The sequence below is a fragment of the Anopheles funestus genome, chromosome X (assembly GCF_943734845.2).
Source record: "Anopheles funestus chromosome X, idAnoFuneDA-416_04, whole genome shotgun sequence".
In the NCBI taxonomy this organism is placed as follows: domain Eukaryota; kingdom Metazoa; phylum Arthropoda; class Insecta; order Diptera; family Culicidae; genus Anopheles; species Anopheles funestus.
The window spans coordinates 8,492,750-8,508,557 of NC_064597.1; the positions used below are offsets into that span (position 1 = coordinate 8,492,750).

A 15,808-nucleotide genomic window follows, 5' to 3' on the forward strand; every position below is an offset into this window, starting at 1 on the left:
TCCACAATGCTACGGTTTTGTCCTCCCAAGTACTGCCTCCAGATCGCATATTTCAAGCCTCATCTTCGTTTACTAAGTTGCTTCGCATCGTGAGCTACATAATGAGATTCTACAATAATGCTAAGGTTAAGCCAGAATTGCGAAGCTGCAACCGGAATTTATCCGTCGATGAGTTGCAGGAATCAAAGTGGATTTTAGCGAAGCTTGTCCAGAATGAAGTATTTAAGGAAGAGCTGAATTGCTTGCGCAAAAATCAACCCATACCTAAATCATCATCTCTTCGTTTGCTAGCACCATTCATCGATGAAAAGGGTCTGCTACGTGTTGGTGGAAGATTGAAACGTTCGAGCGTCCCATACGGCGTCAAGCATCCTATTGTGCTTCCGGGTTTTCATCCCTTTACTCGACTTTTGTTGAAACACCATCATCTGAGACTGATCCACGGTGGAATATCAGTGACACTTTCTTCGGCTCGTGACGAGTTTTGGCCTTTACAAGGGAAACGTGCGGTCCGGAGTGTCATTCGAGGTTGTTTCCGCTGCAATCGAGCAAACCCAACGCCAATCCAGCAGCCTGAAGGTCAGCTACCCTCGGTACGAGTAACTGCAAGCAGTACATTTGTATCTACTGGATTGGATTATTGCGGTCCGTTGTTTCTGAGACCGGTGCATCGTAAGGCGGCTCCTCGAAAGTGCTACATCTGCGTGTTCGTATGTATGGCCACTAAGGCAGTGCACCTCGAATTGGTGTCGGATCTGAGCACGATGTCTTTCCTTATGGCTCTCGATCGATTTGTCTCCAGGAGAAATAAGCCGGCACACATTTATTCGGATAATGGTACCAATTTTGTCGGCGCTAACAACTCGCTGCATAGTATTTATGAGATGTTGCAAAAGGACGAAGGCAAGATTTGCAGCCATCTGGCAGATCAGAGCATTCAGTGGCATTTCATACCCCCACGGTCGCCGAACTTTGGAGGATTATGGGAGGCCTCAGTTAAGGTCGCCAAAAGGCAGTTGGTTCGACAGCTTGGATCCGCTATGCTATCGGAGGAAGAAATGGTCACCGTTCTCGTTAAAATCGAGGCCTGCATGAATTCACGTCCGTTAATGGCATTATCGGAAGATCCCAACGACCTTTCCGCGTTAACTCCATCTCATTTTCTTTTTCAAGAAGCTTTCACTCCCCTCCCTGAGCCGGATATGTTGACCGTACCATTCAACCGTTTGGGTCACTACCAGCTTCTTCAGAGACATTCGCAAGAATTTTGGCAGAGATGGCGCAACGAGTATTTGAAGACTTTGAACAGTCAGCATTATCCTACTGGGAAGGTGCACCAGTTGAAAGTGGGAGATATGGTGATCATGAAGGACGAGCAGGTACCTGTGGCACGCTGGCCGTTAGCTCGCGTTCATGAGCTGCATCCTGGAGAAGACGGAATCGTTCGAGTTGTGACATTGCGTACAGCCAACGGGCTTGTGAAACGAGCTGTTAACAAATTGCGATATTTAGAATGTTCACGAGAAATTTGAAAACATAGTTGTTCAAAGGGGCCGGGATGTTTGGCACCGAAATGTCAAAACAAAATGAGCCAACCTGGTTCTATAAAGGTTCTGACAGGAAAAAAAGTCGGATATTGACTGTAGTGAAGTCAGTCGTTTTTTGTTCCCCGGTAGATTACCCACGTTTTTTGTAATCTCCTCCACGTTATAAAATAAAACACAACGTAGGGCAAAACAGTTATTATTAATTTTAATAAAGATATTCGGAACAAAACAATCGTCTAGAGGCAGGAAGGAAATAATTTATCGTTCAATAACGAATAACAATTTTTTCCCGATTTTTCATATGATTACCCTATCATCTGCTAGTTAGACATCCTATCAGTAGTTAATATATATTAGTTGTCTATTTATTGTAAAAATTTGATAGCTCTATCACTTCATTTTACGGTTACTATGGCCAGAAAAGTGAAGAAACATTGATTTGTAATTTGTTCAAATCGTCGGGTCTGCATGAAATATCTGAACCAAAGACTAGTACTAATTTCGATTCTGACCACCTACCCAGTCCAGTTTAAAATAAAAACATGAAACATAAATATTGGCAAATTGGTCCGCATATCAAACTTACATAAACAATGCACTTTACTTAATCGATCTTAATTTTAATAATATTAATAATACATCGCAAATAGAGCAAATAATCAATCATTTAACAAATCAAATTACTTCTGCTCACTACAAATGCGTTCCTTATTCTATAATTATGATTATTATAATTATAATAATTAATTCTCCCAAATGAATTAAAAATTAAAAAAAGCCGCAGACGAAGACATACTACAATAGATTGGCTTACGAAATAAAATCCGAAATCAAACAGACTCGTAACGAAGCGTGGACCCAATGGACCTCATGGTAATGAATACAGGACCTAACAATGACAGAATCTGAAAGTTTGTTAAAATAATGAAAGGAAATGTTTATTCCATACCCCCTCTTAAGCCTCTTAATTATTTAAAATGAAAAAAAAACAAATCACTTAAATTTCATTTTGAAAAAGCCAATAATGCTACTCTAAATAAAGCTAGTCCGTACGCTAATAAAGTAGAAGAAATAGAGAACAAATTTTTAGAATATCACGTGTCTAACATCACTGTGGATTCCTTACTCACTTACAAACCAAAGCAAATTAAATTTATTGTATCAAAACATAAAGCAAAAAAAAACAACGGAACTAGATCTTGTATACAATCGTTCGCTGAAGAAACTACCTAAAAAAAGCAATTATTTTGCATATTAACATTATTAATATTCAACTGCTGTATAAAATTAAATTACTTTCCGATTGCTGGGAAAAAGCCAAAGTTATCCCTTGTTTCAAAACTAAAAACGACTTAAGTGGTCTTGGTAAGATCTTAAACTAGAGATAAGAATAACAACTATTTTTAGTGAGTCAACTCAGAGTGAATGAGTCGTTATTAGGAGTCAGCTCGTTTAACGACTCATTTCGGAGTCATGAAAAAAAACCCGCCATAAACGTATAAGTCATTTATACGGCTTAGGAGGACTAGCAGGGTTAGGACCTTAGATGATTTTCAAATTTATAGATATTTTTAAATTTTTTTTCATTATTTTGTAATTTTTTTTATTTAAAGCATTATTTGAGTGAAAAGAAACTTTTTTCAACCAATTCGCATTAAAATAAATCAATTTTTAATTTTTTTTCAAAATTACTCAAAAAAAAGGTAAGGCTATAGCCTTAGGAAATTTTCAAATTTATAGAACTTTTTTCTATACAGAGCGAGCAGTATATTCACATGGCTAGTTTGGGTATTGTATACATGTATATAATGGGTTAATACTTCTTGATCTAGAAAAGGCATTCGACACAGTTTGGCACTATGGTCTTATTTACAAACTAATCTGTTTCCATTTTCCACCTAAAGATATTTTGATTATCCATTCCTTCCTGTTCGAGGAGATCCTTCCATTAGCGAGGAGTGCCACAAGGAAGTGTACTGTCTCCAACATTGTTTAACATTTTCATAGCTGATATCCCCAAAAAGGAAATCTTCCAAACGGTATACCTTTGCTGATGATTTAACAAGGGTAAAGAGAAATATGTTTCATATTGCAATGAGTGGCAAATTAAAAATTAACGATAAAAAATCTGATGCTATTTACTTCACTAGATGTTACTAGTAACAAGAAAATTCCAAATTGACCCTTAAAAATAAATAACACGGATATTGCTTTTGGGGGAATGATGTCAAATAAATAAACGGCTAACTTTAAAAAAAACACATTAAAAAAAATTGTGCTACGGTCAAAAATCTTTAAAATCACTATACTGCTTCGTAAATAGAAAATCAAAATTAAATACTACTGTTTAAAATTATTATAAGGCCAATTATTCTTAATACATCACCAATCTGATCAAATTGTGTGGAAATGCATATGAAGAAACTGCAATTTTACCAAAAAAGCAAGAATTTTGTACTTGCCACCTTGGCACAGTATCAAGGATATACATGATCGAACTAAACTCCCTATAATTGAACTATTTCTATCAAATGCCTTACATAGATATAATGAAAAAATGTGCAAATCTTAGAACTTGAAATTAGGATAAGATAGTGGTTAGAAAAGCAATTGAGATAGGTTTAATACTTAATTTTAAACACCCCTCACGTCTCTTAATGTTATCCTTGTCTCTTGTTTGTCTTTTTCCTTCACTCCCGCTTTGAGCTTACATTTAGTTCTGTTTATAATCATTGTTGTTCTTTGTATTAGTTTTTAGGTTTAAAATAGGATAGGGTCATTGTTAAGCCTGATGGTAGATATATGTAATAATAAATAATAATTAATAAGCTAGATATAAGGAACAAAATTAAGAAAAGCAACTCCTGGGTTTTTTTTTTGTAAATTTTTCCCAACTTTACACATTCAATATTAAAAAAATCTCAAAAACGTCCACGTATAAATATTGTGTTGAGGTTTCAAGTATAGAAAACCAGAATCAATGTAATTTATAACTAGAAATTAAGTTCAAATAATAAAATATACTACTACTACTGCTACTGCTGTTCAAATTGTCTGCCTCATTCAGGGAAACAATAAAATCAGCCAATCTTGGTACACCTCATGTAACGATCGCGGATATTTTTCACAGATTCTGGCACGTCTGGATATCTGGAAATGCGTCATTTGGAGGTCTGATTCCAGCCATCCCATCGTGTTAAGCGACCCGAAGAATCAACCGGATGTTCAGATGAAGAACTGATGTCAATATGGGAAACTCCTTGGTACATTATAATGGACCTAAAAAATCTAAAAAAAATTTATCCAAAATTAGAAAAATCAGATGAAGCGGTCGGTGGTGCCCAAAACATGTTTACCTTCTTCAACTTGCCCCAGCTCAATCCGATCGAAAAATTGTTGTGCCAATTTACAGAGGAAAATCGTCGAAAAAAAGACGTTACAAATTAAAACAGAATTTTTTGTGCTAGTGATAACAACTCATCTATATTTCATTTGATGATCGTACAACAAAATTGGCTCAGTACAACAAACTCGTAAAATAGTTTTGTTTTTGGGAATGTAATGGGAATGTTTCTTTGAGTAAAATGGATTTTTTTGGAATGTTTTTTGTCTGTAAATGTTGTGTCTATTACATACTCTCTTGGTTGAAGCTATAAGATGTATTCGAAAGTGAAGAGATGAAGTGAAAAATTCATCTTAGAAAATTCACGATAAGAACAGGCTTGATTCTTGAGGTTTAGTTAGTTGCGTTAGGCATCCTTGGAAGATTGGTGAGAAGATTGTTAAGTTTGAAAGTACTCTGATCGGACAGTGCATGCTGTAGTTGTGTGTTGGTTTGCGATTTTGCATCCTTTTTTAAAATCCTTTGGTTAGTTTGCATCCATTATAGTTGACAAATCTAAAATTTGAGAAGAAGAAAAAAAAACAGATTAAATAAACATTCGTTTTAAAAAATAAAAAAAGGGAAGCAAAACAAAGTCAGCCATACCTACTCCATCCTTGTCAGTTATTCTTCCAGCGGTTGCTGATCGGTCTGTTTGAGTATGCTTTCCAATCGCAGTACCTCGTCTATTTCCAAGCGCAGCGTGTCAATGTCACTTTCGATGCTGTAAAAATCCGGCACGGTGTCGGCATTATCGATTCGTTCGAGCAGTTGCCAAACGCGCGATTCGAACTCCATTGCCATTGGGCCGGAAGCAATGCTGAAGAGATGTATAGTGGCTCCGTACATGTAAAATTTAAGGTTTAGACGTGCTCGGGTGCGCTCAGTCATTTTTGTTTTCCGATTCCTTCCTCCGTAGACTGCGTGCCGATGAAAATGCTGATGTGGAAAAAACAGAAAGAAAATTCGATATTAATTTTAGGCTGCGTGCTAGATGCGTCACACGATTTGTTTAGGTTTAGAGCAAGTGAACTTTCATTCGATTTTTGATTTACCAAAAAAAACAAAGACTGTTATTGAATGCCTTTTGGTTTAATAAAAACCCTATCTCGAAGAACGATTGTGAGAAGGGTGGTCTTTACGACCTCCAGCGAAGCGACGCGTTTTAGGGCGAGGGACGTATACGATGGGGTTGAGAAGGAAGCAAACCCAAGAACGTAAGTGCTGAACTGAGCTAAAGGGAAGAGACTGACTGAGCTTTTGTATGACGATCGGTGAGATGATGCTGGTTACTCATCAGCTTGGGCAATTGCAAAATCTTGTTCTACGATCTCTCCTAGACACGCGCAATACTTTCAATATCTTATTGTTATTGTTGAAGGTGAACTTTAATTCGTTTTTTTCTCACTTTCTTTTATCTCACATCTTCATTTTGTTTTATCTTTTACTCACTTTAGTACACACCCTTTTCCAAGAAAATGAAGGCTTTTTTGTATGAGATGAATGGCTTTTCTTTTTTTTGCCGTCCAGTTAATAGCCCAGCCTCACTTTCAACAGCCAACGAAAGGCCGTACGCACGATTACGGCGCTCGAATAATACTGAGCGACCAAACGGGATGCCGTTATGTTTGTTCTAGGGGCATCATTCGCAAACACTTAACGGTATGCAGGAAAATGGAAGATAATAACAATCCGCTTTTATTCTACACTAACGAAAGTGAGAGAGAGAGAGAGTCGCGAGAAAGAGAGATATAAATGGAGAGAGAGAAAAAAAGAGATGAATCTTTGTTTTTTCTCTCTGTTGTGCGGTTTCTGCTTCTGTACCTTTGTTTCAGTGGAAATTCGCGACCACCCAACGAGGCTGCTGCAAACTGGACTGGTCAGTGCTTCGAAGCTTTCACTTTTTTGGGAAGGAATGAAAACCTTTTTTTACGCTTTTTTTGCATCCTTTCAACAGTAACTGTACCCCTAAACGCTGAAAGAAAACAAAGGAAACGATTGATTATTTTACTTGCTATCTGTTAAATTCTAGCGCTCTAATTAACTTCCGACTATTTGGAGAATATTGAGAAACATAGAGCTAATCGCGGGAGAGAATATTCACTCACAGACACTAGAACTAGGCGTAGACGTAGGCTTATGACTAAGAAGATCATCATTCAGGAAATTATTCACTGAAGGGAATAATCAGACGGAACAGTCCCGGAATCAGAAGCGTCAATGGAGCACGAAGGAACAAAAAAAAACTGAGAGCGAGAAATGACGCTTCTAGCGATGAAAGATTCCTGAGGTGTTGGAAACAACGACCCTAGGCCCTAGCGGCACTGAGCGTTAACGGCACGGCACTCGGGCTGATTTTGCATTCCCCCCGTTAAAGTAAGGGAGCAGCAATCGATCACATCGATTAATATCGGCCATAAAACACAGTCAAGGACAGGAAAGTTTCTGTGCCATTAAGAGAGCGAACTGATCGGGGAAAAAAAAAACAAAATTTAAAAAATTGAAGAAAATAATTGACCAAAAAGGAACCTACCTATTTTACCACCTTTGATGCTTTACAAAATAATTTTACAACACGCGCTGATAAAGAGAAAAGACGAAAAAAGGAAAACACATTAATAAAATGCCATTAGCGTGTCATCAAAATCTTCACCTGAAAGTGTTAATTTACTCAATAAAAAAGTTTAAATTACCATAATTTTTTTTCTTTCTCTTCTTCCTCCTTTCAAAAAAAAGTTTAATTAAAATATAAAAATACAATAACAAAAAAGTATTACTTGAAAATGAAACAAATGGAGCTGATTTATTAAGCGTAAGGAAGCAAAGTATCATGAAGGAACGCTCAGACGTTATACATAACGATCTATACAATTAAATGCAAATTTTTAAGGCAATATTAATGTCAAACGTTTGTTACAACTGTTTTTTGAATGGATTTTTGAAATAAAACAGTCACTTTTTTGCAAGGGGAGTCACTTATGCGGTTCTATTGTTCTGTCCCATTTCCACTGCACCACCGGTTGCTCCATATTGGTTGGGACCATTTTGTACTTGCAACATTTGTATGTATTCTGGCACGTCATAGTTCGCATAATACGCCGATTGTTGTGGGTGTAATCCACCTGGTGCTGGTTGCGGTGGCGGCGGTGGCGGTGGCGGCGGCGGCGACGGCGACGGTGGTGGTGGTGGTGGTGGTAGTGGTGGTGGTGATGGTAACGGTCGTGGTACGCGTGGTGGATAATAGATTATCGGGTTTAGCGGACAACCAACCTGTGCGTAATGGATGCCGGGATACTGATTGTTTGGCTGCCCCTTAAGTACGTACGGTTGTGGTGCCCTAGCGTTTACAGTCACGGACACGGAATCGAACGGATATTGCACCGTTTCTCGTTCCCTCAGTTCCTGCAGCGACAGTTGGACCGTCGGCTGCGGGCTTGGCTGATAATACACTTTATTACCGTCGGGAAGGATGATTTCGTACGCGTCTTGTTGCCTTGGTGTTGGTCCGTTGAATACGGTACGATGTTGTGGTTCGCGCGGTTGCGGCAATTGTTGTTGCAGCTGCGCCATGTAATGATGATGTTGTTGGCGCTGCAGCAATTGTTGATGTTGTTGCTGCTGTTGCAACTGTGCCAACTGTTGTTGTTGTTGTTGGCACTGTAGCATTTGTTGTTGGCGCTGTAGGAAATGTTGTTGCTGTTCCTGTTGTTGCTGCTGTTGCTCTTGTTGCTGCTGTTGTAGTTGGCACGGTAGCACTTGCTGTTGCTGCTGTTGCTCTTGTTGCTGCTGTTGTAGTTGTGCCAACTGTTGTTGTTGTTGGCACTGTAGCATTTGTTGTTGCTGCTGTTGCTCTTGTTGCTGCTGTTGCTCCTGTTGCTGCTGTTGTTGTTGGCACGGTAGCATTTGTAGTTGCGGCTGTTGCTGCTGTTGTAGTTGTGCCAACTGTTGTTGTTGTTGGCACTGTAGCAATTGTTGTTGTTGCTGTTGCTCTTGTTGCTGCTGTTGTAGTTGTGCCAACTGTTGTTGTTGTTGACACTGTAGGAAATGTTGTTGCGGCTGTTGCTCTTGTTGCTGCTGTTGTAGTTGTCCCAACTGTTGTTGTTGTTGGCACTGCAGCAATTGTTGCTGTTGTTGTTGTTGCTGTTGTTGCCAATACTGCTTCTCTTCCTCTTGCTGCTGGTTTTCCGTTTGTTCCGCTTGATGTTGTTGTGCTTGTTGTTGCTGTTGCAGCCGGTGTTGTTGCTGCTGCTGCAGCCAATGTTGCTGCTGTTTCCAATGGTATTTCGGCTGCCGCTTGTGCGGCGGTACTGGCTGCAGTTGCCAATATTTCTGCTGCTTCGCACAACGATTCCCCTGCGGGAACTTCCTCGGATAACGCGAATTATTGCCGACATGGTACCATTTCGGGTAGTACGACACACCCAGCGGTGTAGCTTCCAGCCACGGGCGGGAACTGTTATCGCGGGATGCAGGCGGTACACACCGTCCTGTTGTTGTGATTTTTTTAGTGTTTCGTACAGCATGTGCCGGGAAGAAAGATGGCGCATTTGGACATAATTCACGGGCCGCAAATTCTAACGCTGCCTCCAAGATTGCCGGTGGATAGTGGCCATCATCATACTTAATGTCGTCCACCGGTTCTGGCTGCTTCGACTGCTGCTGCTGCGTCGTTTCTGCACCCGACCCAACCGGCTCGGCTGCCGGTGTGATGCTGATCTTCTGCATTTGTTGTCCGAGTTGTTCGATCAGGGGGTCGTTGCAGGATGGGTTTTCACGCCCACTGTTACCCCATTGTGTCACATGGGCGTAACTAAGTTCCGGGCTCACTGTCGCATACGAATTGGGTTCTTTTTTCGCTGGCGATGCCTTTTTCTCTACCTTTGCTGGATCATCATTAGTCAAGTTGTGTTCGAACGAATGATTCAAACCACACAGCTGCTGGCCGGCTGGCACACTTAAATCCACCTCCCGATAGGCGGATGGGTTTTTGTCCATCTCTTCCAACGCCGGCATTACGGAAAAACAGAATGCACAATATGCAGGAGAATATTTTTTGGACGACATGTTCACAACGGTTTTTTCTTCTTCTTCTTTTCACCCAAAATCACGTAATGTAACACACATATAACAGGCGGTTAACCAGGGTGGGGGAAAATCCAATATTTCCAAGAGCACAACCGAAACTTCTAACCAACGTGGTAAAAGACTCGACCAGAAATGGAGCGTGCAGTGCAACTAATGCCGATCATCCTACACGCGTCATTACGCACGTGCACATATACCAACGCACCAGTTGCGAGCTTGTCATCCGGTTGTGAAAGAACCAATATCCAACAGCACACACACGTAACTAGATAATGGCGATGCGAGCGCCCTTGTTTTCGCACACTACTGTCTTGTCATTCACCAGGTAATGCGAAGATCGAATCCGTTTCGGTCAGTATGTCCACGTTACTCGTTCACACAATCCACATTACAGTTTCATCCAAATTCCAACGTATTAGGACACGCGCCGCGCGCAATATTTATTTCTTTGGGTTTTTTTGGGCTTCTTTCACCCTCCAACGCGCACACGCAGTTTTAATATATTTCACCAAACCGTCGCGATGTAATGCGGGTGTAATGCGGAAGTGTGAGCGACGCACCACAAGGTTTACACACACGGTTATTCTTTGTTTTTGGGGGTTTTGTTGTTCGTTTCGCGCTCCTGGAAGTTTCGCTGCAGTGTGAGCAACGCACACCAAGTCACTGCCGAAGGGTTTCACGCCCGTACACCGGATGTGTGAGTGTGAGTGGAACAGCAAAAATGTCGTCTGCTTTCGCGTGCGGTAGAACGGCGAATGTGTGTGTGAGAGAGAGAGAGCGAAAGCAGCCCTTCATTCACCCGACGCACACAGTGAAACGCGGGTACGGGTCACGCACACAAACGTACCACATCCGCTCGATGGTGTTGGTGTGCGTATATGCGCGCGCGTGTGTGTGTGTAGGGTACGGTGAGAGAAATTCTGCTTCGGCAGAGGGAGAACAACGCCCCCCGTTTTAACGTCTGCGTTGATCTTCACAGCATGGAGACACCGGTTAATTGTGTTCGTATTATTCCACCCTTTTTTTGTTAGTGTGTGCGATTTCTTTTACCTTTCACGTGCTATTGAATCGGTTTTCAGCGCCTGCTTGTCTGAGATTAGAATCGATCTTATGGGGAATGGGAAATGAAATTGAAAGTGAAGTTTTTTTTCTCGTTTTACCGTGATTTAAAGCATTTTAAACAGTTTTATACGTACCGACAGTGCAGAAAAGGGTTTTTTTTAGAATTTAGTTCGTTTCGCGTTATTTTATTTATTTAATCGCTTTGTTTGGAGCAAACCTCATTTGATAACTCTAGGCGCATCTTAAGGATGTCGGTCTATGATTTTGAGTTTCTTTTTTTTCTAAATGTTCAGTAGCGCGGTGAAACGTTTGTGTGAGAGTGTACAGTTCGTTCGCTGTTCCGTTGTGGTGTGAAAGGCGCGGAACGGAAAGGAACAGTTACGGACCAAAAAAAGCGCAATCGTTTCGTATCAACTGTCATTGGAATGCAGTTGGGATGTCAAAAGTACATCTACCGTGCGTTGTTCCTGTTTTTGCGAAAGTTGTGTGTCGACGGCTGGTGTTGTGCAAAGCAACATGTTTTCCATGCAATTATTAAAAATACGGCCTTATATGGAATGTAAGTGAAAAAAGTGCAAAACAGTGAAGAAACGAAAGATGCTCCAAGACGTTAGAAGCAGCTGTACAAGGAAGGAAGGTGAAACTGAACGTGGCAGATCATGATGATGAGACCTGGGCCATCATTCAGCTCGATACAGCTAAGTATGATGCAATTATTTTTTTTTTTTGATAGTTTTTTCTCATCTCATTAGCGAATAAATATGTGTTTATTGCCTAATAACTGTTCTTCAAAAAATTGGATACAGTTGGCAAATACTGAAAGACAGGCTTTCCTTGACTTTATTTAAACCTTAGCTAGGGATAATTAGTTCTGGGAAGGTTTTTCCCTGGATGGGATTTGATCCGCGGGTCCTATCATGTAGAGATCAGCGCCTTTACGCCGGTGTCCATCACTGGGCCAAGTTCACTCTAACAGTAATTTTATCTCTCTCTATCTTTCTCTCTCTCTGTTGTTGGATTTTAACGCCCTATTAGGTCACTTCTTCCTAGATTTTTACGGGGGACACTTTGGATTGGACTGGTTCCCCAGTCCTGTTGTGTAGAGATCGGCGCTTTTACCATCTCTATAACCGGGCCAACTTCACCCTAACAGTAATTAACGCCTTCGAATTGAGAACATCAAGCATTAAGTGCACTTAACATTCCTTTAAATTCTTATCTCTAAAATAATAATTAAACAGATACAGCTTAAATTATCACTTTAAAGGCGCTAACGGAAGCGCTCAATGTTTCGATGACAAAGACAACAAAAAAGACCCTCGATTATCGCTCGATCATTAGATCATCAGATATCAGAGTTACACGTCGAATAGTATGTCTTTGTTTAAGCACACGCAACATACTGGAGGAATTTGTTTTTCTTACCAGAAGAACGAGTTCTACATGCGCGTTCGATATGCGAGAGAAACCTTCTAATAGGTTCTCCTAAGATTTTTTTCGCTGACACATTTTTGCTGTAGATGAAGAGATTACACTTTAGACGTATAAGCTACAGAAACCTCAAAGACTGCGAACATTGTTGAAGGATAGTCTAAACATCTGACATCATTGGCGGGAGCGGGAATAAAATGACAAACAAAAAGAGAGAATGAATGGCAAAGTGAGAGCGGAAAGATATTGATCGTTCGGCTACTTTTTCGTCCCTTCGACTACTTCCGGATGGTTTTATAAAACAATCCAAGAAAAGTGTACGAAAAACAAGAAGTAGTGGGATTTTTTTGTTTTTATTCCATCATAATACTTTTGTTGCCTATACAAGAAATCTAAAACTTTGCACCAGTCTGATACTTTCAGTGGCACGATGAAACGTTAGCTGTTCCGGCCAAGCTCGTGCCAGCCCCCTATCATCCTGGTTCCATTTCACTCGGTTTCGGGAGACAGCAGTTAGATACTCTTCTTGATGGTTGGGGTCCCAAATTCGCAATGCCAATGGCGTAAGCCCTGTTTAAAAAAAATCATCACAAACAGGGTAGATTGTGCAGGGTTCTCCACTTACTTCCGGAAGCAAAAAAAAAAAACAAATTTTGCTTTACATACCTTTGTGGCATCCCAATCGACCCAGCAGCTATCCTTTAGGCCAAGTGCTTCACATGTGGTGCACAGGTGAAAAGCATACCTTTTGCATACAATGCACAGATCTTTTTTGGGGGAAGAAAAACCGAGCGTAAAGAGATAACGATAAATTTGAACGTTTAGAGCACAGAAACGGGTTAAGAGGATGTTTACCGATCTTCTGCACATCGGAAGTATTGCATTCCATTGTTTTGCTTGTTTCAGCTTCCGTCATGTTTTAGTAAAGAGATGCGTAACACACGCAACCAGTTAAACGTTGTCTGGCAAACTGAGAATTGCTACTGACTATTCCAAAAGCGTGAATAAACATTAGACCAAACGTTGAACATTTGTCACCATTAACCCATTGGTGTCCAGTAAAAGCAGCTAAACTTGTATGGAAATGGGGGTTTTTTAAGTTGTTGTGTAAAGAGGCGAGTAAATGAATTTCAGGCAATGTACTTTACTGTTCGATTTTTTTTTATTGGTGTAGAAAACTTCGAAAACTTAAGTTAAAACGTTTCATTAAGCATTTGTACGCTTAGACACTAATGGGTTAAATTGCCTCTCCGCCCCGTTGGAGCTTATATTCAGCTTAAACTGATAAAGGGACTTATTTTTTTTTAAAGGGAGTAAATAAAGAGACTTATGTTTAATAAGGATTTGCTTAAATCTTATGTCAAATCAAAATATAAGATCGCTATTAACCCTTTCTCTCTTTCAATTTTTTTCGCTCTTTCTCTTTCTTTTGAGCACTCTCTTACTTTCTCTCTCTTTCTCTCTTTTTCATTTGAAAACAGACAACATAAAGAAAATGGGCAAAATATTTTGACTCTAAACTATTGCCAATACTGAACCGAGCGAGCCAGCGAAATGGTTCATCGTCTCTGGACGATCGTCAACGTAGACGAAATTTTGAATGAAACAGTAGTTACGTCGGGTTGGGGATAGAATATTGAAGTCATTGCGAATAATTTCTTCTCTTGATAGTAAAATATTTTGCAGCTTTTTTTTCTGCGTCGAATAAGTGAAATGTATGAACAGCAGTCTGGCTGGCTTTGGCCCATTCTGAGACATGGATTTTCAATGCGGCGCCAATCATTTCCTGGTGTCCAGACGAATCACAAACAAAACAATATTCTCTACCAACACTTGGAATCCGAGAAGACGGAAAAGAGCTATTTTCGTACCGAATGATGAATGTTTAGTCACAATCTGAGATGTTGTCTGAGATGTTGAGACCGAAACACATGTGCTTTTACGACTCTGAGATAGAGTGCAACGCTAATACAAATTAGTGCTGGATCAAGTAGCAAGTAGCGGTGCGCTAGAGGTAGCTCCGTACGGGACGCTGCACACAGGAGCGATTGTGCGATGCGCTCCCAGGAGCGAAGTTTCGCACCACAAGGAGCGCTATACACAGGAGCGATTCTTGCGTTACTGCTACCTCTTTTTCCCATGGGCTGTGCGGGAGCACGCACAATAAGATGAGCGGAGCGATTAAAATGCCTCTTTCGCTCTTGACCCACTAGTTATAGCCTTATAAAAATTTCATGTTTTTAGATTTTTTTTATTATTTTTTGTACTTCAAGCATTATTTGAGTGAAAAGAAACTCATTTCTACCTATGGCATTAAAATAAAACAATTTAATTTTTTTTGCAAAATTTCCCAAAAAAATCGTAAGGGGTAAGCCTTATGAAATTTTCGAGTGAAAAATTTTTTTGAAATTTTTTTCTGATTTTTTATTCTTTTTTTAATCTAAAGCACTATTTAAGTGAAAAGAAACTTATTGCAACAAATTCCCATCAAAATATATCACATTTAAAATTTTTGCTACATTGCTCAAAAATGAGGAAAATTTTACATTTTCTCAAACAGGGTAAGGAACTTGGTTCCTCGAATAACTTCTGGCACAGCCATCTGAGGGCATGGCTGTCCAAGAAGAAAATGTAGCCATTGGTGCCATCTATCGACCACAGGTTAAAGTTTGGCGATCCGTTGGATACCGACCGAGTTATAGGCAAAATTTGGTGCAAAAATGAAGAAAATTTTACATGTTCTCAAACAGGGTATGGAACTTGGTTTCTCGAATAACTTCTGGCACAGACATCTGAGGGCATGGCTGTCCAAGAAGAAAATGTAGCCATTGGTGCCATCTATCAACCACAGGTTAAAGTTTGGCGATCCGTTGGATACCGACCGGGTTATAGGCAAAATTTGGTGCAAAAATGAGCATTAAGAAATATTCAAATTTTTCAATTTTTTTATTTTGTTCTAATTTTTTATTCTTTTTTAATTTAATACATTATTTGAGTGAAAAGAAACTCATTTCAACCAATTGGCATTAAAATAAAACAATTTTATTTTTTTTGCAAAATTTCTCAAAAAAATGGCAAGGGGCAAGGGCCTTATGAAATTTTCGAGTTGAATTTTTTTTTAATTTTTTTTATCCGTCTTTGGCTCTTGACCCTACGTACAATTATAGCATAACACTACATACAATAATAGCTTTGGTATTGTTTTTACATTCGATTGTATGAAGTGTGTTTTATTACATAAATTTTGGTTTAGCGATTCCCGTATAACAATGCGAGAAGGGTTGATCTCTGTGGGATAGCC

The 15,808-nt window shown here is 39.8% G+C and overlaps 1 protein-coding gene across 1 annotated transcript; it reads right to left on the minus strand.

The window, feature by feature from the left end:
* Nucleotides 1–5,553: 5,553 nt before the first annotated feature.
* LOC125761875 (putative uncharacterized protein DDB_G0271606) lies at nt 5,554–9,942 on the minus strand. Its single transcript, XM_049423434.1, has 4 exons — nt 9,448–9,942; nt 8,869–9,105; nt 8,255–8,586; nt 5,554–5,749 (listed from the first exon to the last, which is right to left on the minus strand). Exons 1-4 carry the CDS (start codon nt 9,940–9,942, stop codon nt 5,554–5,556), a joined length of 1,260 nt encoding a protein of 419 aa, XP_049279391.1.
* Nucleotides 9,943–15,808: the final 5,866 nt, after the last annotated feature.

What these genes read in the sequence shown, in the direction of transcription:
- LOC125761875 (XM_049423434.1), bottom strand. Translation starts at nt 9,942, where the DNA reads ATGCCGGCGTTGGAAGAGATGGACAAAAACCCATCCGCCTATCGGGAG. An exon ending in GCCAACAACAACAACAGTTG is followed by an intron (nt 8,587 to 8,868) that starts GCACAACTACAA and finishes CAAATGCTACAG; the next exon opens with TGCCAACAACAACAACAACA. An exon ending in AACGCTAGGGCACCACAACC is followed by an intron (nt 5,750 to 8,254) that starts GTACGTACTTAA and finishes ACATCTCTTCAG; the next exon opens with CATTGCTTCCGGCCCAATGG.